The following is a 27,487-nucleotide window of genomic DNA, read 5'->3' on the forward strand; positions in this document are numbered from 1 at the left end:
GATATATAAAAACCATAATACAAAGTGATTTGAGGAAGGAAGAGAGCTCACAAACAAGTGGGAAGCTCCAAAAAGACTCTTAATTAAGTTCTAAAGGAGCCAGGGATTCAACAGAACTCAGGGATGAAATGAATGCTGGATCAATGAAATTAGAAGTCATACTCATTGAGATGACATTAAACTTACAGGAGCATGTGTAGTGAGTATAATGAAAGATAGTGTAATGAAAAAAAGGGAAGAGGAACCAAAAGGATCCTCACACCCAGGAGGCAGAACATAGGTAATAATGTAGGCATGGGGACCAAGGAAGGGTCAGAAAGGTAGGAGGAGAAGTGGCAAGAGAGAAAAGTGTCCTGAAAATCCAGGGAAGACAAGAGTACCCAGAAAAGGGGCTGGTCCCAAGTGTCTCATGCTTTGGGGCCAAGAAGGATGAGCACTGAGAAAGGGCCCCTGTAGTTAGCTATTAAGAGATTACTTGACAACCCTGAAAGGGCAGTTTCAAGATGAAGCCAGATGGCAAGGGATTGAAAAGCGAGCACAATAAATACAAACAACTTTTCCAAGGAGTTTGGTAGTGAAAGGGAAGAGAAATAAATAGGGTCTTTAGAAGAGGAGGCAGCATAAAGCTTAACTGGTTGAAATTATAAAAAGAGAGAAGTAAAGCCAGAAAAGGAATGAGAGACAGATAAAGCATTGAGGGGTAAAGTGGGTAGAGGTCATGATGAGAATAAATAGTTTAGGAGAAGTATAGCAAAGTGAGAGCAGGATAAGAAGTAATGGAGTAAAGAAGGGGACCCCAAGCTGCCTCCCCCTAAGGGCATTTATCTGGCCCCCACCGCACTTCTGGAAGGGGCACCTCTTTCATTGGTGGTCAGTGAGAGGAGCACAGGATCCACATCCTGTGCTCCTGGAGTACTGTATGTGGCGGCACTGCAAAGCATGGCTTCACTCACATATAGTACTACTTCCGGTGACATGATCCTTTGTGTGGCGCCTTGTTCTGAGAGTAACTGAACAGAGAACAAGGCACCACACAAAGGATTATGTGGCTACACAATGGAAGATGTCAGCATGGTGAACGACAATATGGCGAAGGGGATTCCACACTGTGTATACTGCTGCCCGGTATAGAGGTGGCAGTGATGGGCCTGTGCAAGGTGTGACAGGCCCATCACAGCCAGTGCTGCAGCCTCCGCTATCCCAGACAGCAGTATACAGTGTCACAGGCCCAGCACTGCCTCCAGTACTGTATACAGACATCAAATAGCGGTGATCTGGCCTGTGACATCAGCAGTGGACCTCTACTGTGAGAAGCCCACCACTTACACTGAGTGTTTTATAAGACACCTCCTATTTATTTTGTGTCAAATTAATATAAGACAAAATTATTTTCAGGGAAACACAGTAGTACAATGGCTCCCATACTCCCCCAGAAGCACAATATAATGGCCCCTATTATATATATATATATATATACATATATATATATATACATACACATACATACATATATTGTAAAAATGGAGATTTGAACCCTGGACTCCCAAGATGTAGTGAGTGAAATTGAATGGGCCTTTCCACCCTCCTAGCCACATGCTTTCTATATTCATATTTTCTTTATTTCTTAATCTTTAATAAACCTCTAAAAATATAATAATTTTATTACTAGAAACTAATTTTAATCATAACTATAACTATATATATGTGTGTGTATATATATATATATATGTATATATACATATATATATATATATATATATATATAGAGAGAGAGAGAGAGAGAGAGAGAGAGAGAGAGAGAGAGAGGTATTTTACTAATAGCAATTTGGAATCCTAGGAAACAATAATGTCAAGAAAGAGAAAAATTGACTCGGAGTATCGGATATTAAAAGAACAGTGGACTTATGATTACTTTTTCGTGCAGTACAAGGAAAGAGCTATTTGTTTGATATGCCAGAATATAGTGTCTATGTTCAAAGAATACAATTTGCATCAACACTATCAAACTCAACATAAAGATAAATATGATTGTTTGGTCAGAGATGTGAAAAAAGATAAAATATTAAAACTGAAAAATATATTGACAACTCAGCAAAATACTTTTGTGAAGCAGAAACAGCTAAATATTTCATCACTGCAAGCAAGTTTTCAAGTTGCCAAGCTAGCATGCACTGGCAGACCATTTGTGGAGGGAGAATTTGTTTAAGAGTGCCTTCTTCTGTTGCCAAAGAGATGTGTCCACAAAAGGCAGACTTATTTAGTCCAGTTAGTCTTTCAGGATCTACAATTACATGAAGGATTGAAGAAATGGGAGACAATTTGCATCAGCATTTGCAAAACTCTGCAAGAAAACTTTCCTATTTTTCCTTGGCACTAGAGGAGAGCAATGATGTTCATGATCCTGCACAACTTCTAATTTTTATTCATGGGATGAATGACAATTTCAAAGTCACAGAAGAGCTTGCTGCACTGCAAGATTCAAAGGAACAACTTCAGGAGAGGATATCTATGAAAAGGTTTCCCAAACTGTGAAGGATTTGGAGCTGGACTGGGCTAAACTAGCCAGTGTGACAACTGATGGTGCTCCTAGCATGGTGGGGTCTAAGAAAGGAGTAATGCTCCTATGAATCAAGAGATGGACAAACATAAACATTCTCATCCAAAAGCCATACACTACTATGTAGTAAATCACTGAAGTGGGAAATTGTGGTATCTTGTATTAACTTCATTAGAACTAATGCACTAAACCACAGACAATTTCAGGAATTTCTGTCTGAGCTAAATGTTGAAGATTTTCTGTACCACACAAAAGTCTGTTGGCTGAGTCAAGGGAGTTTTGAGACATTTCTATGACTTGCTTCCACAGATTACAGCTTTTATGCTTTCAAAAAACAAAGAAGTACCAGAGCTCAATGATGCAGAATGGAAATGGCAACTCGCCTTTCTGACAAATCTAACAGAGCTACTCAGCAGTTTCAATATGCAACTTCAAGGAAAAGGGAAGCTCATCTGCAAAATGCAATCACATGTGAAAGCATTTGAAGTAAAATTAGGTCTCCTTATCAAACAAGTGAAAGAGGAAAATTTCTGCCATCTCCCTTTAATTCAAAATCTGTTAGCAGGAAAACCCTTGATTGAATTCCCAAAAGAAACATGTGTGGATTCACTGGAAAAGTTGCAAAAGGAGTTCCAATTCATATTTAAAGAGCTTCATCTTCATGAACAGGACATACCGCTTTTCCGTAACTCATTTTATTGACATTGAAAATGTGGATACAATTTACCAAATGGAACTGGCTGAACTACAGAATTGTGACTCTCTGAAAGATGCATTCAAGTCAAGCAGCTTGCCTAATTTCTATGCATCTCTCCCCTCTGAAACATATCCTAATCTCAGGAACCATGCACTCAAAATGGCAACCATTTTTGGCAACACTTATGTTTGTGAACAGACTTTTTCCAGAATGAAACATCTGAAATCTCCAACCAGATCTAGAAACTGATGCACACTTGCTTCACTTGTTACAACTAGCAGTGACAAATATGGAACCGGATGTTGACCATCTCATTAACCAAAAGCAGGCCCATAGTTCCCATTGAAATACTGGTCAGTTTGCTGATTTAAATTTAATAAATTAAATTAAATTGTTCTTTATTTTAAATATTGTATTTGTTTCCATTTTGTTTTGTTTTTTACTTAAATAAGATATGTGCAGTGTGCATAGGGATTTGTTCATAGTTTTTTTTATAGTCTGGCCCTCCAATGATCTGAGGAACAGTGAACTGGTTGCATATTTAAAAAGTTTGGAGACCCCTGGTGTAAAAAGAATCATTCTCCAATAAATGTAGTCAAAGATATGAAAAATACTTCTCAAAAGAAGAATTTAAAAACTATTAACAACATTTTGGATGATTACTCCAAATCACTAACAAATAATGCAAATCAAAACAATTCTAAGGCTTCACAAGTTCCCAGCAAACTGGCAAAGATGACAAAAGTTGGGAACAGTCTTTGATGGAAGAGCGGTAGAAAGATTAATGTGCCAATACACTACCTAAAGAGCTGTGGACTGGTACAACCATCCTCTACAACAATTTGGAATTATACATGGAAGGTGATTAAAATGCCCACACCCTTGGAACTAGAAATCCTATTGTTATGCATATACCCCAACAAAGTCAAAGATAGAAAGAAAAATTTCATCTATGCCAAATACTTATAATGCTTCTTTCCATAGTAGCAAAAAAATGAAAAAAAAAAAGTAGATACCCACCTACTGAAGAATGGCTAAACCAATTCTGTTACATGAATATAGTAGAATATTACCATGCTGTAAGAAACAATAGATGAGAATAACAAGAGACATGGGAAGACATATGAGCCAATGCAATTTGAAGTAAGCAGAGCCAGAAAAACTAAACCCAAGAACTACAACATAAACGGAAAAAACAATGACATGAAAAGAAATTGAATGTTACCTAATTCTAATGACCAAATTTAGCCCCCCAAAAAGAGATGAGAATATGTACTTCCTTCCATTCAATAGAGAGGTAGGTGTCTATGGATACAAATCACAAACTCTATAGAGCAATGAATCAACAAGTTTTTACTATGTAATCAACACTCTGCTAAGCACTGGATAAAAAGGAAACAATCCCCACTCAAAATAAGCTTACAAATGAAGATTGAAGCATTCTTTTTTTTGGAGTCATGGCTACTATGGAAATCTGTTTTGCATGACTTCACATATATAATAGATCTCATATTTCTTGCTTTCTCAATGGGTAAGGGATGGGCTAGAGGGAGGGAGAGAATCTGAAACAAAATACTGAAGGATATTAAAAATAAATATATTTTTAAAATAAGCTTATAGTCTAACAGGGAGATAAATATATATAAAAATAAATACAGCATAAAGTTAATAAATACAAAATATAGAGTAGTTAAATACAAGGTAGTTTTGGAGGGATACTGTCAGATGTGTTAATTTTACCTAACTGTAGTCTTGTTTTATTTTTTATTTTTTGTTACCAGAAATAGCTCTCTGCAGAGGTAGGGGAAGGATAGATCTAAAAGTGTAGTAATGGGGGGCAGCTGGGTAGCTCAGTATATGGAGAATCCAGCCTGGAGATGGGAGGTCCTAGGTTCAAATCTGGCCTCAGACACTTCCTAGCTGTGTGACCCTGGGCAAGTCACTTAATCCCCATTGCATAGCCCTTAAAAAAACAAAAAATAAAAGTGTAGTAAAAAAAAAAGATATCAATAGATTTTTTTTCCTCGAACTCAAAAATGTTATTGTTTGCAAGAGGAATTTCAGAGGTCTGGATCATGGAAGTCAAATAATTACAAGTGATGATGAGATCAAAGCCATTCATATGTATAGCTGATGTAGAATAACAGTTCAGATCACAGGAGTTGAGGAAATTAACTAGAAGGTGAAGATGTTTGAGGAACTATCAACACGTATTCAAATCCCCAAGTATGAGGGAAGGGCTCAGGGGGCAGAAAACTGAACCAAGAGGTAAACTACTTGAGAAAGAAGAGAGAATGACCTGAGAGTCATTTAATAGCCACAAGGATCAAAATAGGGCAACAAATCTGGATGGAAAGAACCTCAAAGGAGAAGAGGTTTCTGAGTTAGTGTCAAAGGAATGGCTGATAAGTGATGGTGAAAAGTAAGGAATATGCCTAGTACAACTACTGGCCTAGTGTAAAGAAGCATAAAGGAAGGTCCTAGAGGACCAGAGCACTCATCTCAAATCCAGACACTCAGTATCTTGGAGAGGATGGGTGGGATGTCAGGATTTTTTTAAATGCAAGAAAATGGTAGATAAGGGAAAGTATTTAAAAACAAAAGGCAGTTTGTTAGTTGACAAAAAATTACTAACAAAAAGGGGCACAGCTGAAGGGGAGGGACAGTGATGACCATACATTGATTAAAACTCTCTGTCCTCCTTTTCCATGGCCCTCTTCTCTGCTAATTCTAGTTCTCCTTCTACCTCTCTGCTCCGTCTCTGCTTCTTTCATCCCCTTAAAATAAAGGCATTAACAAAAGTTTCATCTTCTCTTCAATCTTTCTTGCTTGGAGAACTGGTCCATTCCCAAAATTATAACAATCACATTTGAAAACAACTCCCACATTTACATTTCTTGTCCTAATTTCTTTCCTCAGTACTATTTATACCCAGACAGCTACCTGGTAAAAAATCTCTCCAGATTAGGTTTAGATCAATATCTCACACCCTACACCAAGATAAATTCAGAATGGGTGAATGACTTGAATATAAAGAAGGAAACTATAAGTAAATTAGGTGAACACAGAATAGTATACTTATCAGATCTTTGGGAAAGGAAAGAATTTAAGACCAAGCAAGAGTTAGAAAAAATTACAAAATGTAAAATAAATAATTTTGATTACTTTAAATTAAAAAGGTTTTGCACACACACAAAAAAAAAAAACACAATGTAACCAAAATTAGAAGGGAAGCAACAAATTGGGAAAAAAATCTTTATAACAAAAAACTCTGACAAAGGTCTAATTACTCGAATATATAAGGAGCTAAATCAATTGTAAAAAAAATTAAGCCATTTTCCCAATTGATAAATGGGCAAGGGATATGAATAGGCAATTTTCAAATAAATAAGTCAAAACTATCAATAAACAGATGAAAAAGTGTTCTAAATCCCTCAAACATAGCAGATTGGCTAATATGACAGTAAAGGAAAATAATAAATGTTGGAGGGGAGGTGGCAAAATTGGAACACTAATGCATTGCTGGTGGAATTGTGAATTGATCCAACCATTCTGGAGGGCAATTTGGAAATATGCCCAAAGGGTGCTAAAAGACTGCCTGCCCTTTGATCCAGCCATACCACTGCTGGGTTTGTACCCCAAAGAGATAATAAGGAAAAATTCATGTACAAGAATATTCATAGCTGTGCTCTTTGTGCTGGCAAAAAAATTGGAAAATGAGGAGATGCCCTTCAATTGGGGAATAGTGGAACAAATTGTGGTTATCTATCGGTGATGGAATACTTGTGCTCAAAGGAATAATGAACTAGAGGAATTCCATGTGAACTGGAATGACCTCCAGGAACTGAAGCAGAGTGAAAGGAGCAGAACCAGGGGAACATTATACACAGAGATGAATACACTGTGGTATAATCAAATGTAATGGACTTCTCTACTAGACGCATTGCAATGATCCAGGGCAATTCTGAGGGACTTACGAGAAAAGAACGATAATCCTATCCAGAGAAAGAACTGTGGGAGTAGAAACAGAAGAAAAGCAACTGCTTGCTTACATGGGTTGATGGGGATATGATTGGGGATGTAGACTCTAGTGCAAATATCAATAATATGGAAATAGGTCTTGATCAATGACACATGTAAAACCCAGTGGAATTGTGCCTCAGCTACGGATGGGGGTGGGGAAAGGGGAAGGAAAGAACATGAATCTTGTAACCATGGAAAAATATTCTAAATTAAATAATTAAATAAATTTTTCCAGCTTAAAAACAAACAAACAAATAAATAAATAAGTAAATGATCTCTCCAACTTGATGTCCTTCCAACATCTCAAACTTCAAATCATCCCTGGGTTCAGGAAACTTAAAACTAAAAGGGACCATAAGAGATCATCTAACCTAATTCCCTCATTTAGAAATTAAGAAACTGAGGCCCCAAGAAGGCAAGTGACTTGCCCAGAATAACAGGGCAACAGTCAAATCCAGGTCCTGTGACTTCCAATTTGATGCTACTTCTGTTCTTCCTAATTTTCTCTATTTCTTCACTTAGCTCAATTCATGGCACAAGGTAAGCATCTAGTAAAATAGTAAGCATCTCAAGTTCAGTCACTGACTCTACCATTTTATTTCCCCAGGCACCAAACCTTGGACTCATCCTTGACCATACTATACCCTATATGTAATCACATCACCTCATCTGATTAATTGCCCAAATCTATTTATCTTAATTCAATCTCTCAAATCTATTCCTTCCTTTCCATTCCTATTGCTTTTAACCTAGTTTTAAAATCTTCCATTATTCAGATAATAGCCTCCTAATCAGTTTCTCTGCCTCTATCTAGTTTTCCCTTACCTTTCTTAATACCTCAGAAAAACTGAACTACTTAACCAGTCTTCACATAGCCCAAATTTTCCCACCTCTGGGCCTTTGTCCTTGCTATTCCTTCCACCTCACATGCCATTTCCACTTGTGAAAACTTGAAACATTTTTCAATGTACCCAAATGCTATCTCTATTGGATGTTTCCTAATTGCTCTTTGACACAAAATTGGGAGTAACCTCTCCACTAAACTTTGCTTTTTATCTGTACCTTTCTAACAGAGAAGCACATTTTGCCTCCTCCCTTCAGCTCTCTTTGAGCTTCTTGAGAACTACTAAGAACTGCTGCTCAATCATCTTCATATTCCTGAGGAATCAGAATAGTATGTTGCAAACATGTATGCATACATATGTATGTATCTGCAAATATATAAATACATGTATATATACATATCTGTACTATATGTGCACCCATATGTATGTAATTGCATATGATTATATATTTTATGTATTTACATACATAAAATATAGAATATAATAATATAGAATATAAAATATAAAATATATACTAGAACTGTGATTTAATCAGAACTAGGGAGCTCCTGGGGAGAGACATCCTCTACTGATGGCAGTCAGCACCTTCGAATCTGAGCACATATCTAAGGCACTAAGAAATTAAATGACTTGCCCAGGGTCACATAGTGATTCTGTCAGAAGCAGAATTTGAACTCAGATCTTCCTCACTCTATCTGCTGTACTATGCTGCCTCTCTTTTCATACATAGTAAGAACTAAGTAAATATTTGTTGAGTGAATGGATGAAAATTCTCCTCCACTTAATTAATCCACTTTTCTCCACATCCTCCTCAACCATTCCATCACTATCACTTGGACAGGGCTGAGGAGAAATGATCTTTCCTCCAGGCACACATACAGCATGTCACAAAGATCCTGTGGAAGGAGAGGGCAGGCCAAAATTAGAAATCAGCCTGTGAAAAATGCCAATTCTTACCTCATAATCAAAATTTCCCCCCAGAACCCCAATATCCAGGTGTAGATTCTTGAGGAGTCCAGCTGTGCTTCCGAGGCTCTGAAAAGTAGAATGAACAGAAGATCTAAGGAACCTGCCCAATTCAAACTAAGTACAAAAAGGAAGAAAGAGAGAGAGGGGGTCAGGAAGAAGGGTGCCACTGTACCAGGCTGATGCAAGGAGGGAACAGGAACTTCTAGACCCCCACTCAAACCCCTGTCTGAGATGAGCAACAATGTGTCTTGGGCAAATGACAGCTGCTGTTCACTGTTCTACTTCTTGTGCTCTTCTTGTGAAGAGAACAATCTAAAAACAATGGACTAGCAGATGTCTCATGACAAGGAGAGGTTGGCTGTATTACCTGATTATCACTCTCCTCTTCTTCATTGGTCTCCTCACCAAGAGCCAGCAGGCTAAGAGGGTTCTTCTCCTCATGGATGGAGCCCAGGAGACTCTTGGTGTGGGAAGAAGTCTTGGGGCCTTGGGGAAGCTTTAAAAAAAAAGAGAAAAAAAGAGGGAAGTACCCATATGTCAAAGAGAATTAAGAGTCAAAATGCCAAGAATGAAAAAGACACTGGGGCAAAGAGCCTCCCAAGTGAGATTCTATGCCATGACCAAAATTTGCCCTACTGCATAGATTCTCCCCATACAATTTAGATCCAACACATCTTTTAAGAAGACTAAGTATTCCAAATACTATCAACAAAGCAATGGGTTCAAATCAAGAAAACATCAAATGCCCAGTGGACTTACGCGTCGGCTATGGGGGGTGGGGGGGGGGAGGAAAAGAAAATGATCTATGTCTTTAACGAATAATGCTTGGAAATGATCAAATAAAATACATTAAAAAAAAAAAAAAGAAGACTAAGTATTCCAAAGAGACCTTCCTTCCTTGGCGCTCTTTCCCCAATCCTTTTTTTTTTTTAACCCTTACCTTCCATCTTAGAATCAATACCAATTATCAGTTCCTGATCTCTAGGCCCACATTTCCAATTAACAGTATATCATTACATGAAGTTGAACATTTCTAAAACCTAAAACATCTCCCTAAACCTATAAGTGGCTCTCCTATACAGTCATCCATTTTTTTCATTTCCCTTAATAGCATCTACATTCTCCTACTTCCTCTCATGTACAACCTTGAAGCCACTTTTAACTCTTCTTTTCTTTACCATTCTTGTCTAACCACAGTAATTAAATCTTATAATCTCTTTCTCCTTAGTGTGTCTACCACTCTGTCCACAATTCTAGACAAGCTTCACTGAGCTATCTTTTCACATACTAGGCCACTCCCCCTCTGGCATTCCAGCTCTGAAACAATACATTGCCAATTATGCTGGAACAAATATGTCAACCTATGATATTGGTCTTATGTTGGATCCTATGGCTCTACTCAGTTTTCCTGGGACTTTCCAAACCCAAACACCCTTCCTTGGCCACCACTTTATTATATGGTTTGTCCCCCCATTAGAGCATAAGCTCCTTGAGGACAAAAATTGTCTCACATTTGAATTCATATTCCTAGCATTTAGCACAGTCCTTGGCAGAGTAAGCACTTCATAAATGCTTTTTCTTTCATTCTCATTTTGTCCCTCTCTTTCTAACCCTACTGCCACCATCCTAACCCTGACCTTCATGACCTCGTATCTATTTACAAATTACTATCACAGTCTCCTAGGTAGTGCCCTGGCCCTTGATCTCTCCTGCAAATTCATACTGAATCAATTTAGGTAGTTTTCTCTAGCTTTGTTCTCGCTTATCAATTCACCCCAGACACCACTAACTACCAGATTAGTCTTCCAAAAATATCATTTTATTTGTGTCACTTTCTCACTTAAAAATTTACATTAAAGGGCAGCTGCGTGGCTAAGTGAATGGAGGGCCAGGCCTCAAGACAGGAGGTTCAGGGTTCAAATCTGGCCTCAGATACTTCCTAGTTGTGTGACCCCCATGCAAGTCACTTAACCCCCACTACTTAACCTTTACTGCTCTTCTGCCTTGGAACCAACACTTAATATTGATTCCAAGTTGGAAGGTAAAGATTTAAAAGATTAAAAAAAAAAAACCAATTTAGGTTCCCTAAGGGCAGATAAAATCCAAATTTCTCCTCTTGGCATTATAAAGTCATTCTTTACCTTCCCTATACAACCAGTCTTATTATTCAGTATTCCTCCAAATCTTCCACTCCAGTCTTGAAGCTCTACTCATGTCCCCCAAATATACTAAAATCATCGTCACCTCCCTGTCACTGCCTTCTAGAACAGCTGACCCCTCACCTCCATCCAAATTCTACTCATCCCTCAAGGCTGAGTCTACATCCCCTCACTGACCTTTTTCTCCTCCCATTCCTATTTCACTTACTGCCTATATCATCCAATTACTGGATACCATATTGTTTTGTTTTATAACTGTCTACAGGTCAAAATTTAGTGTTATGAGATAATGTCTTATTTCCCAATTGCATTTGTCTTGTTTTCCTGTATTTTTCTTATTTTCCTGCATGGTGTCTGCCATGGTACTGAGTACACAAGAGGAACTATTGGTTTAGTCATCCATCTGCCCCTGGAAATCATGTAGAAGGAGAAGAAAGCATTTACCTGGGCAGTTTCCAAAGGCTGAGAAGATTCCACTGAGCTTCCCAAGTTGATACTCATGGATGAACGTAAGGTTGGTGCTGATGTATCTATGAGACCACGTAATGGAGCAAGGCCTCCCAGGGGTACATGAACTGGGGCTAAGGAAGGACCCAGGGCCTAGGCAACACAAAACATCTTGTCATGTACCTAATAAGTCACATGGCTCCAGGAATGCTGGAGACAGATATAAAAATAAAACATCTACATTCTGCCCCCTCAAATTTAAATTACCACTGTTCAGTGGCTGCTAATGAAAAATGGCATTTAGAAATCAACACTGTGTCAAAAACATTGAAAAATAACAGGTTGATTTACTGGGCCCTTACCTCTTCTACTGGTCAATTTTAAATAGTACTACCTGGGTCTTCCAAGCAACAAATGGAAAATTAGTACCTTCTCCACTCTGCTGACTGAGGAATATGAGAAAGAAACCATACAAAAGGGTTGTGATCTCTCTACTTGAAACAAGGCTCATTTGTTCTTGCCCTGCTACTTGTTCCTGCTTTCAGAAATGCCAGCCAAAGGTCAGGGAGGCAGCATAATCTAAAGGGAGTAACACCGGACTAGGAGTCAAAAAGCCCAGGGGGTCAGAAATGTCTTTGTCTCTTACTTTCCATGTGACTTTGTATAAGGCATTTAGCATCTCTGAATGTCAATGTCTTCACCTGAAAAATGGGGAGACCACTAGTCTTGCCAACCTCACAAGACTGTTGTATAGTAGAAAGAACAGTGGACAAGGAATGAGGAAAATTGGTCCCTAGTTCTGCTGGTCACTATCTATGTGTCCTTGGGCAAATAATAACTCTCTGGTCTCAATTTCTTCAATTTATAGAAACTGGTCAAATGAATTGTTCCCTCCCAGCTCAATGACTTCCAATTCCTCTTAGTTCTAGTGCCTTCCCTCTGTTATTTCTTGTTTATCTTGTATAGAGCTGGTTTGTACATAGTAGTTTGCATGTTGTATCTCCCAAGGGACTGTGAGCTCCTCGAGGGCAGGATTATCTTTTGCATTTTTCTGTACTCCCAGGACTTAGCACAGTGCCTAGAATGCAGCTGATGCTGAATAAAAGTTTACTGACTATTCATTCTAAAGGAATCCTAAAGGAATAAACTAATAAATGTGAATGTACTTTTTCAATGGTTATATTTGGAAGGTAAAATTATCATTATATGAAAAACAAGTACCTGGGCCTATCAAGAATAAGATTTTTGGGGCAGCTGGGTAGTTCAGTGGATTGAGAGTCAGACCTAGAGATGGGAGGTCCTAGGTTCAAATCTGACCTCAAGACACTTCCTAGCTATATGACACTGGGCAAGTCACTTGACCCCCCCTTTGCCTAGCCCTTACCACTCTTCTGCCTTGGAACCAATACACAGTATTGATTCCAAGACAGAAGGTAAGGGTTCAAAAAAAAATAAGATTTTTTTAAATGGCAATGTCATAACAATATAGAAAGAGTTCTTAAAAATTTTTAGTACTTTTCCTGGTTATTTGGGCCTTCTATGTACAAAGAGTATAAGCAGAGAGAAGATGCAGAAAAGGTCCAGGTTAGAGAACCCAGACAACTGACATAATAGACAAATTCTGTTCTTCCTCCCCACACAGGTTTGGTTTAAGGAGCCAAGGACTGAAGCATCAGGAACCAATATGTGTACCTTCCTTAATAGAGGCACTATTTCTGTATAAAGAGGACAATAGGGGCTCATCTAAAGAAATAACATAAAAAAGCCACTTGAGAACTAACCTGGGCTCCTAACAGGTAAGCCAGCTGCAGGATATCTCATGGTAGGGGAGTAAGAGTACATAGGAAAGCTTTTCCTGATGTGGTTAGAGAGCAATCTTGGGCCTGTTCCTTCTGGCTTCAGTCCCTCCAATCAGTTCCAGTGTGTCAGCAAGCAAAATTCTCCCCATGTTGTATTTATGGAAAATTACAGACTCCTAACATGGGTAATTTGCTATCGTGTCGGGAATTGGGGAAAGGAGACAGGCATGCTGAGGTCTTTGTTCTCCCAAGCCTTTACCAAATCAGTGGTTATCAGGGAAATTACACATTCTTGGCCCCTAGCTAATTATATTCTACAGATGGCCATTAACTGTGAGTATGGGGCTTTGGGTAGAGTTGTCCTTCAGAGGGGATAAACTTGCTGCCATTGGGCTAATTAAAACTTTCAGGATAATCTACAGCTTATCCGATATTTATAGTCCTAGAGTAGTTATTAGCTGCTAACGGAGCACTAATGCATACCAGCAATTAGAAACCGGAGGTAGCAATTGGGTGAAGTCACAGCTGGGCAGCAGGGAGAGGGGTAACCAGAAAATTCAACCCCACTCTGCACTATAGACTTAGTCTACTTGATTTCTTCTGAATTAAGTCTTCCCTGAACTAGTGTGAGTATCTCAGAGTTGGAGGCAAACATCCCATGAAACAGAATAGAAGGGATTCCTCTTTGTTTCCCCAAACTACAGTCATCAGAGTCTACCAGGAAGAGGCTATTCACACCATTTTCTGTTGCAGGAATCTAAGATAATCAGAGACGGATGGAAGATTCTGGGCTCTCAAGTATGATTAGAGAACACTAACTCTGATTTTGTGTGTTATCAGACAAGTGACCTAACTTATCTGAGGCTCTGAGGTGGGCAAACAATTTTTAAATGGTTCCTCTTTCTCATCCCAATCATTTAGAGTCCCACAGTGACCAACTACTAGAGAAGGTTCCCCACATCCTGGGAATACACCTAACCATACCTTTCCAGGATCCTGGAGCCAGTAGTAACAATTACCCTTTGGCCACATCCTGCTTGTTTCTCTTCAAAATATCTGTGTGCTACCACTAAGAACTATAGTGTGGGGAAAGGGAATTCCAGAAACCTTTTGTTGTCATCTCATGGGGGACCAAAGGAAAAAGATAAATACCACGAGCATCACCTATTTTATGCAGGTAAAGAAATAACATTTTGTGAGGGAAGCCTGATGGTAAACCAGCTAATGAATATCTTTAGATTCAAAACCTATTGATAAGTCTTGAGCCTAAGCCCTCCATCCCCCAGCCACCATGCCTACATATCCCCTTCCTAAACTCATACCTGCAGAGAAGCCTACCTGATTGAGAAGCTGCCTTGTCCCTGACTCTGGAGCCAGGCCTCTGCTGGAACTCAACTCAGCTTCCTCCTGCCTGGGGGACCTGCTCGGTGGCTGCGGATGGACTTGCTGAGTAGCCCCATCCCCTTCAGGGATACTGTCTATTGCCTCTGGGTCCTGGAGTAGTTCTGGTGCCCAAGCCATGGGCCCTGACTCTCCCTCAGTGGCTTTGGTTTCCTCTTGTTCCCCCTCACTGGGTGTCCCAGGTGACCCTGCTGCCATACGACAGACCATACTAGCAATGTCCTTGCATGGCATCTCCTGCATGCCCTCAGCCAGCAGAGGGCCTTCTAGCCGTCTAGAGATCTTGACCATCTGCAAGATGTGCTGGTAGAATCTCTGGTCCTCAGAGTAGCCTTCACTCTCTGATCGATCATCTGCTGAGCTTTGGGTATGGACTAACTGGGACTCTAGAAAAGGGTGGACATACTGGGCCCGAAGACCAGCTCCTAACTGGCCCATTGCCAGTTCTGACCCCCGGGAGCTTTGCAAGTCCCAGGAGAAGTTATCCACCTCACCCAAGACCTGTGATCCCAGGTGAGAAGCTAGACTACTGCTACTGCTACTGCTCTCCAGGTCAGGTTCAGAGATACTGGGCTTCTTGTCTTCATCTGGATGACCCAGAGGCTGGGAGATCTCCCTGATCTCATTGATAAGAGGAATACTTTCACAGATATTCTCTGGAAGGACATTCTGAGCTGCTGCTATCTGTACAAGGGGTGGTGCTATGTCTGCACTTAATGGAGGACCAAGAAGGTGGCCTTGCAGTCTTTCCTGAGCTGAGGTGGCTTGGACCTCAGAGTCACTAAACTCAGACTCCTTGCAGCTCTCCTGGTCACTCCTGCTGAGGAGCCCAGAGACTTGTCCCATCCACAGTCTCTGGGGCTCTCTTTTCCTCCTGCCTTTACCCAAGAGTACACCTTCCTCAAAGATCTCTTGATGGTTTAGCTCTTCAGCTGGATTGCTATCTATCAAAAGTAACTTGCCCTTTCTGCTAGACAACAAGTGCTCACAACTGTAGGGAGGCAGGGAGGTTGCATCTCCTGGCCCTGCTGAGGGGACCAAGTTCCTGCCTTTGTCCCCACTAGGCCCAGTCAGGCCAAGTTTGGATGGGTTATAACAGAGTTGCTCCCCTTTTGCCTGTGGGTTCTTGATGGCTTCAGAGAGCTTTGAGATGGTAGAAGACTGACTCCTACTCTCTAACATCTCAGGGTCATCTTGGAAAGGTCTGATGCTTTCAGGGCCCTGAGTATTCGATTTCAGATGCTTGGTCATCATTTCTAGCTCTTCTACTTCAGGGTCTGAAAAGCCCAGGAAAAACTTCTCTGTCAGCTTCTGGGGCTTTTCAAGGCCCAACTGGTCACCTAGTTCTGTCTTGCCTGAGGCTGAGACTCTGCCTAAGATTTTCTCCACATCATCAAAGATCTGGTGGGTTCGGGGACCTTGGCTTTTGGATAGAGGCTGCAGCTTGCTTGGCAAGGCACCCACGATAGGCCAGGGGTTGTCACCCAGCATGCACATGCCCTTCCCTTTCCTAAAGGAGCCCTCACTTTTCATCTGTATCTCCTGTTCTAGGTCCAAGCAAGTGAGCCCAGATGCTGAGAGTGGGGATGGACCACAGTAGAAGGAGGCAGAAGGTAGGATCCCCTGATCTGGCTGTGTTTCCTAAACAGGCAATATAAACATGTAGAGAAAAGTAAGATATGGTACTTCAAACTTATATATGTTACCTTATTTCTAAACAAGTCAGCCTATGGCCCCTGTGAATTTTTGGCAAGAACAAACCAAGCTGGGAAAAAAAGCTAAAAACCAATTATAAATCTGGAAAAGCTTATCTCTGACAGAATAGCACTAGGCTTTTAAGGGCCCAGGTTTAAAATGAAGTTCTACCTGAAGGAAATCTGGCATCTCTCAGGAGGCTGAGGAGAGGGGATAAAATAACTTAAGACCTACCCACCTCCCCTCCATGCCATGACTATCTAATGCTTTGGCATTGTGGAAATGAGATCACCCTACTAGAGGAAAACTGTCCCACTGTAGTGATATGGGTCTCCTCTAAATCATACTCAATGGGGTCTAAAGGTGCTAAGCAGGGTCCTAACAACCAGAGAGCAAGAGACTGGCAGAACTGGGAGAGGGGAATATTCCTCACTTTCCTAAAAAGAAAATGAGACTGTCTGGAGAGGGTGATCAAAATAACCTGGGCCAGAAGAGAATTAAAATAATTTGGCCAAAGTTGGATGGAAAATGACCCCAAATCTTTGTGACATGTCTATCACTCTATCCACTGCACTACTCTTGACCCTATATTCAGTCACTAAAGTTTAAAACTGCATTAAGATTTTTGGGATACCCTGCAGTGTTTATGGTAATCCTCCAAAGTACCCCTATTGGAGAGAGAGAACAATAAGGATTTCATCTTATGCTACTATAGATAATATATACTGTCTTATTAAAACCTCATCAAAATTTGTATATACATATACATATAAATGTGCTGAAATCACTTTGTAAGTCTTAAAATGTTAAGTAAATATGCCAGTTATTATTTCTTTTATTATTGCCTAAAATAAAAAAGAATTCAGCGGGGAAAAAAAAAAAGATAACCTAGGCCAGGGCAGAATACACTCCATTCCCAATGCTAAAGTAATTACCTTACAGTCTGCTTGGTTTTTGAGGTTTGTTGTTGTATCACCTTCCACCAGAATACTCAATATTTTATGAAAGGGAATAATTAAGGTCTATTTCAAGACTACATGTTTTATCTTTTTTCTTAAAAGAATGAGACTTGGTATCATACCTGATAGGTTAAAAAAATTGAGGAATTCACAAAACTTGAAAGGGGTTGGGCAGGGGAAGTGCCCCAAGATGATGAGGAGCAAAAAATCTGAGACCTAACTACTGTAAGACAGTGAAGCCCTAGAATGGGCAACTTGGGGAAGGAAGGGAAAACAGAACAGTCACATCATTGAAAAGTCAACACTAGACTGAGGAAAAAATGCTACAGACTTCAAAGTAAGGTAATCAGGCAGGAGTGAGAGATGACTGAAATCCAATGTCTACATCTTGATTGAATTAAGTAAATGAATAGGCTGATTTTAGGACTGTTCTTCCCTCTCACTGCCAAGGTGATTTAACTATCCCATTTTCTGATTGTCTGGTCCCATCTATATTCTTTGGGAACTAAGTCTTATGGGAAGACCACTAGCCTGGGTATAAAAAAAAGGGCTAAGTTCTAGTTACTATTACACTAGTGATTTTTCAAAGTAACCATGGTCCTTAGATCCTGTCAGTAAAATGAGAAAAAATAGCTCCTGCACACTTCTATATTCAGACATGTTGTCAGAAAAAAAAAATAATAATAGAGAAGTTTGTTGAATTCAAAAGCACAATGCTATGATAGTTATACAGTGAACATCAAATCTTTTTTTTCCTTAAAGAATAGGTCTTAGGGGTTACTTGTAGTCCCTTCCCATTCCTGATCACCTGGGAGCTCTGACATACTCCACTTCTGAGCTAGCCCAGTCAGCCCCTTCTTAGGCAATGTGATAGCACCCTGCTCCCCAAAGTCACAACAGTAATGCTAAATTCAATGTGGACATCGAAAATGCATAATTCACTGACGCTCAAGAACTCTTGAGCTTAAGAGATTTGCCATTCTGCTTCCCTGGTAACTGAGTTTACAGGAGTGTGCCACCCCACCTGGCCATTTACCACCAAATCCTAGTCATTCTTGCCAATGGAAGAGAGCAGGGACAAAGATCATTCAAAATAGTGAATGACACCAAAAGCATTTCTCTTTTTCTCTGGAAGTACTGATGTGTTTACATCTGAATATGGCTCTCCTGGATGTCTGGGAATTCACACATTAAAATGAATAATCAAAGTTGTGAGGGCACAACTTAAAAGGTGTGGGGAGGCCACTCAGTTTAGCTCTCTTGCCCTCTTATCAGTCTTTCCTTAAAGTCTATTCCATGATAGGAATAGAGAGTTTCACTTTGCAGACTGACATAAAACTTAAGTTTAAAGAAAGCTTTTCTCTTTCTAAGCTTATCTGATGTTCATGTCCTAGGGACAAAGTGTCTTAGTGAAAATAGGATTTCTTTTCCAGTTTCTGCCAAGTTTCCAACTGGTATGGAGGAATATACAGCAAGAAAGACTAACAACATCAACAAGAAGTTTTGAAAGCCAAGACTTACCAAAGGTAAGACACAAATAGAAAAATAAACCTGCAAATAATCAAGAGTTGATTATATCACTACTAACTGGATCCTAAATTCCCTAGTCCTGGAAGAAATTAGCTTCAGGCTTGTCCCCTTTCAAAGCCAGCAAACTGTGACTCACCATGGGAGTTCTGGGAAGTTCCTTGTCCTTCTTGTCCTTCTTGTCCTTCTTCTTTCTCTTGTCTTTCTTCTTGATGGCACCAGGAGTTGACAGCTTTCCCCGTTCCTGGATCACTAGGTTCCGATAATGCTCATCACATGGGTGATCCCACATGGACTGACCATTGGCAAAGTTGAAATAGTAAATGTCACCTGTGATGTCCTGGCTGGGGAGAAATAGAAACTGAAGACCAATGTTTTCCCAGATCTGAACACTACTTTAAAAAAAAAAACCATATTACTGTATTGTAAGAGATACTATTCTGTCAGGGATGGGGAGTCTGTTTTAGTCCCTAGTGTGCCAATAATTTTCAAGATAAACTCAGCTCTTTGTTCCTCCACTGATAAGTACTTTTGTGAAGAGGGCAGTATAAACCAAGGTTTTATTTCCAGAGATGGCTTTACTTAAAATGGTTTATGAATCATCTAAAAGAAGGAATTCATGGTGAAGTTTTAATTGCGTACATGTAATTAAGTTATTGAAGATAATGCCAAGCCACACCAATAAGGTTCAGCATCCAGAATATTTTGCAAGACTATATAAATACAAAGAAAAATGGTAGAGGAGTTTCATCAAGGGCAAGCCTAAGGTAATGCATCAGGGGAAAAAAAATTCAAACCATCTTATAATACAAATTTTAAAATAATGGATTCTGAGTTACCATTTACTACATATGAAAAGGCCCCAGAAATCCCTTTAGAGAATAGAGAGTATTATGAGCAAAAAGACCTAAACAGCTGCTAGAATTCATCGGGAAAGGTATTGGAAATGAAACTTTATCTTAATTTTATTCAAATCCATAATGCATCCACAACTACTACACTATATCCATTTCTCATCACTCTACTTCATGAAAGCTATAACAGAATTAGAGAAAGTCTAAGGAATAGCTAAAATGACTGAGGTAATCTGAGATGGCCATGAGATTATAATAATAATTATAATAAAAATAGCATTTATATATGCTTTAAGGTTTGTAAAATGCTTTATGAATATTATCTCATTTTATCCTCCCAACAATCCTAGTAGTGCTAGGTTAGTGCTATTATTATCCCTATTTTACAGCTGAGGAAACTGAGGCAAGTAATAGCTGTGAGATCCTAGGAAAGTCACTTAACCTCTGAACCCAGGTTTTCCTGACTCCAGGTTCAGCACTATCTCCACTGCACACCTAGTTGCTATATGAAAATAGATTTAAAAAATCATTACTTCTATCTGGAAAAGATAAGGCTAAAGGAAATGATTAGCACCTACAAAGTAAATAGGAGAGAGGGAGGGAGAGGGAGAGAGAGAGACAGAGAGAGAGAGAAACAGAGAGAGAGAAAACCCAAAAATGCATTAGAAAAGGAGATAGACTGGTTATGCAGATGAAAAAAGATAACAAATGAATAGCCTGATCATGATACTGGTAGGTCAAAAAGGAAAAGTCTACATTTAGTAGCACTTACATGGAAAATCTATGAAAGACAATGGACAAGAATCACTCAGAATGAGGGGGCAGCTAATTGACTAAGTCGACTGAGAGCCAGACCTGGAGTTGGAAGGTCCTGGGTCCAAATCTGTCTTCAGACACTTCCTAGCCATGTGACCCTGGGCAAGTCACTTAACCCCCATTGCCTAGCCCTTGTTGCTCTTCTGCCTTGGAACCAATACACAGTATCAATTCTAAGACAGAAGGTAAGGGTTTAAAAAAAAAAAAGGAATCATACAGAATAAGTAAACATGGATAGAAAACTGCCTTCTGTATCACTAGCAGAAGTATCTATATCAGTGAGACTGGAGAGCCTGAAAAACCTACATAGTAAGTATACTAAGTATATGAACAGTATAGTGAATATATTACTCATTTTCTTTGCATAAATTAAACTGTACTATGTATACTAACATACTCACTATATTATTATTCCAAAGCATAGGACTGGTAGGAAATAGAAATATTTACAGAACTATAATGGAAAGCACTTTGCCAACCTTAAAGTGTTATATAAATAATATTATTACTGTCACTACCACCACCAACACTACTACTACTATTACAAGAAAATATAAGATGTTTGGAATAATACACCTAATCTTAGAAGTTCACATCAAAATCCATTATATCTTTATTGGTGTCTTAGCCAGAGCCAGAGACAAAATGGCCCAGTTGGACTACAGATCTGATTCCAAGGACATATTATGTCAACCTTGAGGGTAAAATAGACATGTGCCCAGAAACAGTAATAGAATGTTATCTTTATATGTTTTCCTTATTCACTAACTGCTCAAGAGAAGAGAGCCTCTCAATGTGGGAGTTAGGCCTCCATGTTCTCCTAGGTCTTGTTGATGGAACCCAATGTTTACATACATACCATGGTTTCCACTCCATGGGGAGTGGAGCCACAATGCCTTCTCGGGCCAGCCACATTAACTCTGGTTCATTGTTGGGATCGATTCCAATTTCCCTGGCAAATTCAAATATTTCTGCAGGAAGAGATCAATAGAAAGACCAAAAAAACCCATCATTCCCATGAAACATGCTATTCTCACAATCCAAGTACATAAGTTTCTCAACAAGAACAAAAAGAGTATGTCTCTTTCTCAGTCTTGCTGGGTATACCTTCTGTACTTCAAAGGTGCTCAATGGACCATGGGTCATAGGATGAGAAAGAATTCTGAGGACATTCATTCCAAGCCCCTCATTTTACACATAAGGAACCTGAGATCCAGAGAAAGTAAATTACTTGCTTGGAGTCACATACATATATTAAATATAACCTCTGTCTCTAAAGTTTTGAAGAGGAGATCTTACCCAACTATGTAACCAGGTTAAGAATAATTTTGTTTAGGGGTAGAAGGATGGATAAGAGAGGTGATCTCTGGTGAACCTAGACATAGAGGGCCAACAGAGACAATGAAACCATTAAGGTCAGGACAGAAATCTCAAGTGAATAAATAATAAAGATGGCAAGACTATGGGGAAATTGGGACACTATTGGCAGGATGATGTCAGGAGATCCAGTGCTGGGCTTGGGATCTGAAGACCAGAGTTCAAATTCTATCTCTTACATCTCTTAGCTATTTGTCTATGAGGTAGTCTCTCCCAAATCACTTAAGACTTATCTAAGTGATAGACAGGTTATAGTAAAAAGAGTTCTCACATTAATAGAACTATGTCACTGGCATTGAAAATGTAAGTTTAAAATAAAAGCTGTTCAGTTTTTTACAGAAAATTTTTAGGTATGTGAAGATAGGATTAACTCTCCCCTTGTCTATTTTTAGCTAATCAAGTCAAGAACTTAAAGTACCCCTACTTACCATTAAGTGCAAGAGTTCACAAGTCACTTATTAGAGTAGGCTCACACCTCCAAAGGTCACTGTTACCCACCCACCCACACCCACACCCACAGTTCTAGGCAAATTGAAAGACTACAATTGGTTTCTGTGAAGAAGGGGGAGTGACAGGAAGTGATGTGGAAAAAGGAGTATAAAAGAAGAGACCAGCATGGTCTGAGACCTTTCCTGGCATTTGGAATGAGTGGCTGAGATTCCTGCTTTGGCTTTGGAGGAGGCTGCATTGGTGGAACTCTGACTGAAGACACCAATGGGACTTCAGGCTGAGGATTACTGGGAAATCCACATGGAGACAGGGACTTGGGCAGACTTCACCAAAGAAGGGCTGGTAGACTGGTTAGGAATCTGTCTCTATCTACATTTTACACTTTCACTCTTTCCACCTCTTTCTAAATAAAAGCTGTTAAAAGTCATTTTGACTTAAGCTATAATATTTTAAATTCAGCAACCACAATATTATTTTATAACTCTCATATTTAGTCATAAAAAGCCTAAATTTAAAACTTATATTAATTGGTAAACCACAAAGTTTTGACAAGCAACCTCAATCTTCTGATAATTCCTCTCATCTTTTACTAACTCTAAACTATACCTCAGTCAGCTTTTAGTAGCTAATTCTGGAGTTAAAAACCTATAGCTGTTGATCTGTTTGTTGCTCAGAAGGGTAAGTCCTAAATCTTCATTTTTTTTTTTATTCTTCTTCCCCTTAAACTAAAAACAAGTGAATTACCAGCAATAGCTTGCTACTGATGGTAACTTAGGTGTTTTTTTCTTAAGCAATAATTAGCAGGCACTGAGGATGCCACCTGGGAAGACACTTCCACACACACCCCCATGGCCCCATCTCACCCCACTCCACCCCCCCCCCTTGCTTCAGGGTGAAGCAACCCTGACTCCACAAGTTTCTATATCGGAGCCCAGAATTCTTTAAGGCCTTCCCAAACCTCATGTGTCTCTGTAAAACTGCTCCTTTAATCCTGAAAAACTTTCGAATCCATTAAAAATACCAGCAAACCTTTTTTGCTCCCAGGCCAGCTCAGAGAAGTGGCTTCCTGCACACCTGGCCTGAAAGCGGCTCCCTGGAAGCATGTAGCAGAAGCACATGGTAGTCCTAGGGGAGAGGAGAGAGAGTAGAAAACTCTTCCACACCTCTTAGCTAAAATTTAGGGTGTACCCTGAGGGCTTTAACCAACTAGAAAATGTATTTTTATTTTGCCTAAAATAGAAAGCTTTTGCTTTTTCCTGTTGTCCTTCCTAAATCTATTCTCAGGCTAAGTCTTTTCATCCACCCTCCATTCAAAGGCTAATTGATTAGGGCATGCCTGTACTTAGAATAAATTTTTTTGTCTCTGAAGTCTCTAGAAGATCCTGCCACTAGCTTTGTGAAACCCTAATCCCTAGCCAGTAGCTCTACCTACTGATAAAAAGTAGAATTGCAAGCAATTTAATAGTTAAATTTAAAAATAAATAGGTGACCAAGCATGATACTAGAGAGCATAACACAAATTGGGAAAAATGTTGTTTCTTGTTTATCTAAAATGGTTCATGAGGAGGAAGCTGGGTAGCTCATTGGATTGAGAGCCAGGTCTAGAGATGGGAGGTCCTAGGTGTAAATATGACCTCAGACACTTCCCAGCTGTGTGACCCTGGGCAAGCCACTTGACCCCCATTGCCTAGCCCTTACCACTCTTCTGCCTTGAAGTCAATACATAGTATTGACTCGAAGACGGAAGGTAAGGGTTTTTTTTTTAAATAATAATAATAAATAAAATAAAATAAAATGGTTCATGATACCAGTGTTACAGACAAAAGAGTGATTGCCATAAACTGTTACAGACAAAAGAGTGGTTGCCATAAACTGTGACCACAAAAATATGGGTTTCAAGACTGTGAATTGCCCAAACTGTAAAGATAATTTTTAGGGTCTTGATTTTATATTAAAAATAAAGTGGTCGCCATGGGGAAAATTCCCAGATATGAAATACCCAAGTCAGCTGGGTTTTATGGAGATTTTAATTAATATAAATGAAGGAATTAAGGAAAGGGAAAGAGACAGAGTAAGAAGAAATTGTAGGAAAAGGCTAGGGCCTAGGCCAATGGCCTAGGCCTTTCTTTTAAGAGAGAAAACTAAGTCAGTCTTTAATCACTCACAAGATTGTCCCAAGCAAAACTCTAGTTTTCAGAGAGACCCTCCAGTTCAGCTCCTGAGCTCAACTGATCCGCACTCCCCAGAACTGGTTCAGACAGCTCCTTTTAAAGAGAAGTTTCTCTTGTGTCACCTCCCCTAAATTTTCACATCTACCAATCAGTAGATGCTTTTTCAAAGGACTGACCATTCTTAATTCAAATCTTGTTATCACCTTCTTACTTCATATCTTGTTATCACCTTCTCTGGGTAGACTAAAACTTCTAAGTAATTCACATCTCTTTGCTAAGCTTGCCCTTTTAGTGATTAATTTGACCTTCATAGGTACTTAGCACCCTTTTGTATTAGATCTAAAAATAGACCTAGCTTAAGGGCTTGGCCTCACTATAAGTATGGGTTGGGGACTTTTTCGTTGTTCAGTAAGGAGTTTTACAACTTTATCTTCCCCTAAAGTATGCCTAAGTATGGGTGGAGTAATTTTAAAGTTCCCAATACATTCCTGACCAAGTACCTCCATCGTTTAAATGGGGAATAACCTTAACCAAATGTTTTAAGGTAAAGTTTGAGAAATTTTAAGATTCTCACCAGAGAACATTTCACAATAGCTCTATTTAGCACTGTTCCTAGGTATACCTATAACAACAGGATACCTTGCAGGTTATCTATCCTTCTTTAAGAAAAAAACTGATAAATAGCCTGAGTAACCTCAAGAGTCAGATGAGAGATTCATCACGGCCTCGGTCTCTCTGACACATTTCCTATCCAACCCGACCAATCCCTTCCACTACTCAACCAATCCTTGACCTCAAAGCTGAACTAAAAGTTCACCTTGAAAGACAACTGGAAAATAGATCAAGTAACCTTACGAAGAAGTTGGAGGATAATCTGGGGGATTCTCAAGACTTATATTAAAAAACTTGAGAAAAGCTTGAGAAATTCCCAGATTCAGAAAAGATTTATGTCTCCATATTCCTTGTCCTGTTCTAACTACCTCTAAATCTACCCAGATTCCTCCTAACTGACCTATTTCACCTCCTACACCCATTACCCACTCTATGGCAACCCAAAGATTGAGTCAAGTAACAGAAACAGAAAATAATTCAGCTAAAAGTCTATTCCTCTTAAAGGAAGTACCCACTTATAATAAATGAGGAGATTTAGTGTCCCTTGGACAACATACACCCTTCACACACACCCACACACACACACCCAAGATATTGAGAGATTCAAGCAAAATACCCCTTCCTTTGAAGATGAGTCTATTATAGTTATTAAAAAAGCTTGAAAGCATTTATCGGACTTCTAATCCTGCGCGGATAGACATGAAAAATTTGCTCCAAGCTTTTTTAATGGAGAGAAAAATAAAATCATCTCTCTTGCCAATCAGGCTCAGAGAAGGAGAGCAATTCACTGGCCCCAGCAAGACCCAAAATGCAATGTTAATAATGAATAAGACTACTTAAAATTATGACAGGCTACAGAGGCATTACTAGCAGTAATGAGAGCTTGTTCTGACAGGTCTAGTACATGGACAAAGTTTGAAAATTTAAAGCAAAAAAATGAGGACAATCCCTCCCAGTTTATGGATAGACTTATTGACCTGGGAGATAGATACACAAACCTGGATCTTTCCAGAAAAAGGGATATCAGACAGATAAGAAGACAGTTTGTAGAGAACTGTTGTAAAGTGATCAAAGATTATTTTAAAACCAACTGCCCGAATTAGACTAGCATGGGCCTTGATGAATTGAGAAGGATAGCAGTTTATGTCTTTAATGGACATGAGAAGAAAGATGAAGATAACAATGACTCAGTAGAGGCATTAAGGAAAGAAATTCAAATTTTAAAGGAGAAAATTGAAAAAGAAAAAGAAAATTGAGCAGTGGTCATAGCTCCTTTGCAAGAATCCACAAATCAAACACCAAAGTGTTATTTATGTGGAAAAAGAGGTCACTTAATGCTGAACTGCAAAAACTGGAATCAGGTACTCAAGGAATAATGGTAATTTCAGAAATAATAATTTTAGAAATAATCATAATCATAATAAAAATAATTATAGAAATAATAATCCAAATGAGACAAATCAAGACTCATAACAAAACACCCAAAATGGAGTTTGTCCACACTGAACTCATAGTGGAAACCTGCCTCAGCATGGGGGACCTGAGGCATAACCAAAGGAATCTAAATAAATGATGGTACTCTGGAAGGGAGGGAACCTCAAAGAGTCTGGAGGTGAATCTTAAACCTTTTCAGATTCCATTTCCTTATTGATGTTAATTGTTTCAGCCTGTTTCCCTCCCCATAGTAAAGAAGTCTCTGTAATGCAATTTTAAACACAAGGTCTATTTCAAGTACTACTCCAACAGCTATCAAATTTGGAGAAAAGGACTCTTGGATTCATTGCTCACATGTAAAATGAGAATCTTCTATCAACACTGATTGACTATATCCTATAATATGCAATTGTTTTTTATTTGTATTCTTTCTATGATTGGTCTAGAGATAAAAGTCCAGAGACAAGAGATTTTTTTCCTTTTTTATTTCTTTTACTTGAAGTACATGTAATCAGTATTAATGTTTTAATTTTGAAGGATAAGTTTAAAATATGCATTAGTTCTAATATCAATACATACCCAAAAGCTTTAGACTATGGAAACCTGCCATTGATTGATAATACTGTGGGACTGTGATTAATAATTGTATCTGATTCCAGGAGAAGGGATCACAAAAAGAGCCATTGTACAGTGCC

The 27,487-nt window shown here is 39.1% G+C and overlaps 1 protein-coding gene across 17 annotated transcripts in view; it reads right to left on the reverse strand.

Annotated features, from left to right (window-relative positions):
- CEP164 (centrosomal protein 164) overlaps positions 1-27,487 on the reverse strand; it is a 97,510-nt gene that overhangs the window by 62,634 nt on the left and 7,389 nt on the right. For 11 of the 17 annotated variants that reach the window (XM_016433830.2, XM_056794330.1, XM_056794331.1 and 8 more), the window contains exons 3-8: positions 21,608-21,719; positions 19,218-19,422; positions 14,835-16,538; positions 11,695-11,850; positions 9,459-9,587; positions 9,080-9,157 (exon numbers count right to left, since the gene is read on the reverse strand). In XM_016433830.2, the coding sequence (XP_016289316.1) occupies positions 9,080-9,157; positions 9,459-9,587; positions 11,695-11,850; positions 14,835-16,538; positions 19,218-19,422; positions 21,608-21,719 (2,384 nt within the window). The remainder of the gene's footprint in view (positions 1-9,079; positions 9,158-9,458; positions 9,588-11,694; positions 11,851-14,834; positions 16,539-19,217; positions 19,423-21,607; positions 21,720-27,487) is intronic. The other 6 variants (XM_016433833.2, XM_056794336.1, XM_056794335.1 and 3 more) reach the window with 2 other exon arrangements.

The sequence above is a fragment of the Monodelphis domestica genome, chromosome 4, assembly GCF_027887165.1.
Source record: "Monodelphis domestica isolate mMonDom1 chromosome 4, mMonDom1.pri, whole genome shotgun sequence".
In the NCBI taxonomy this organism is placed as follows: Eukaryota; Metazoa; Chordata; class Mammalia; order Didelphimorphia; family Didelphidae; genus Monodelphis; species Monodelphis domestica.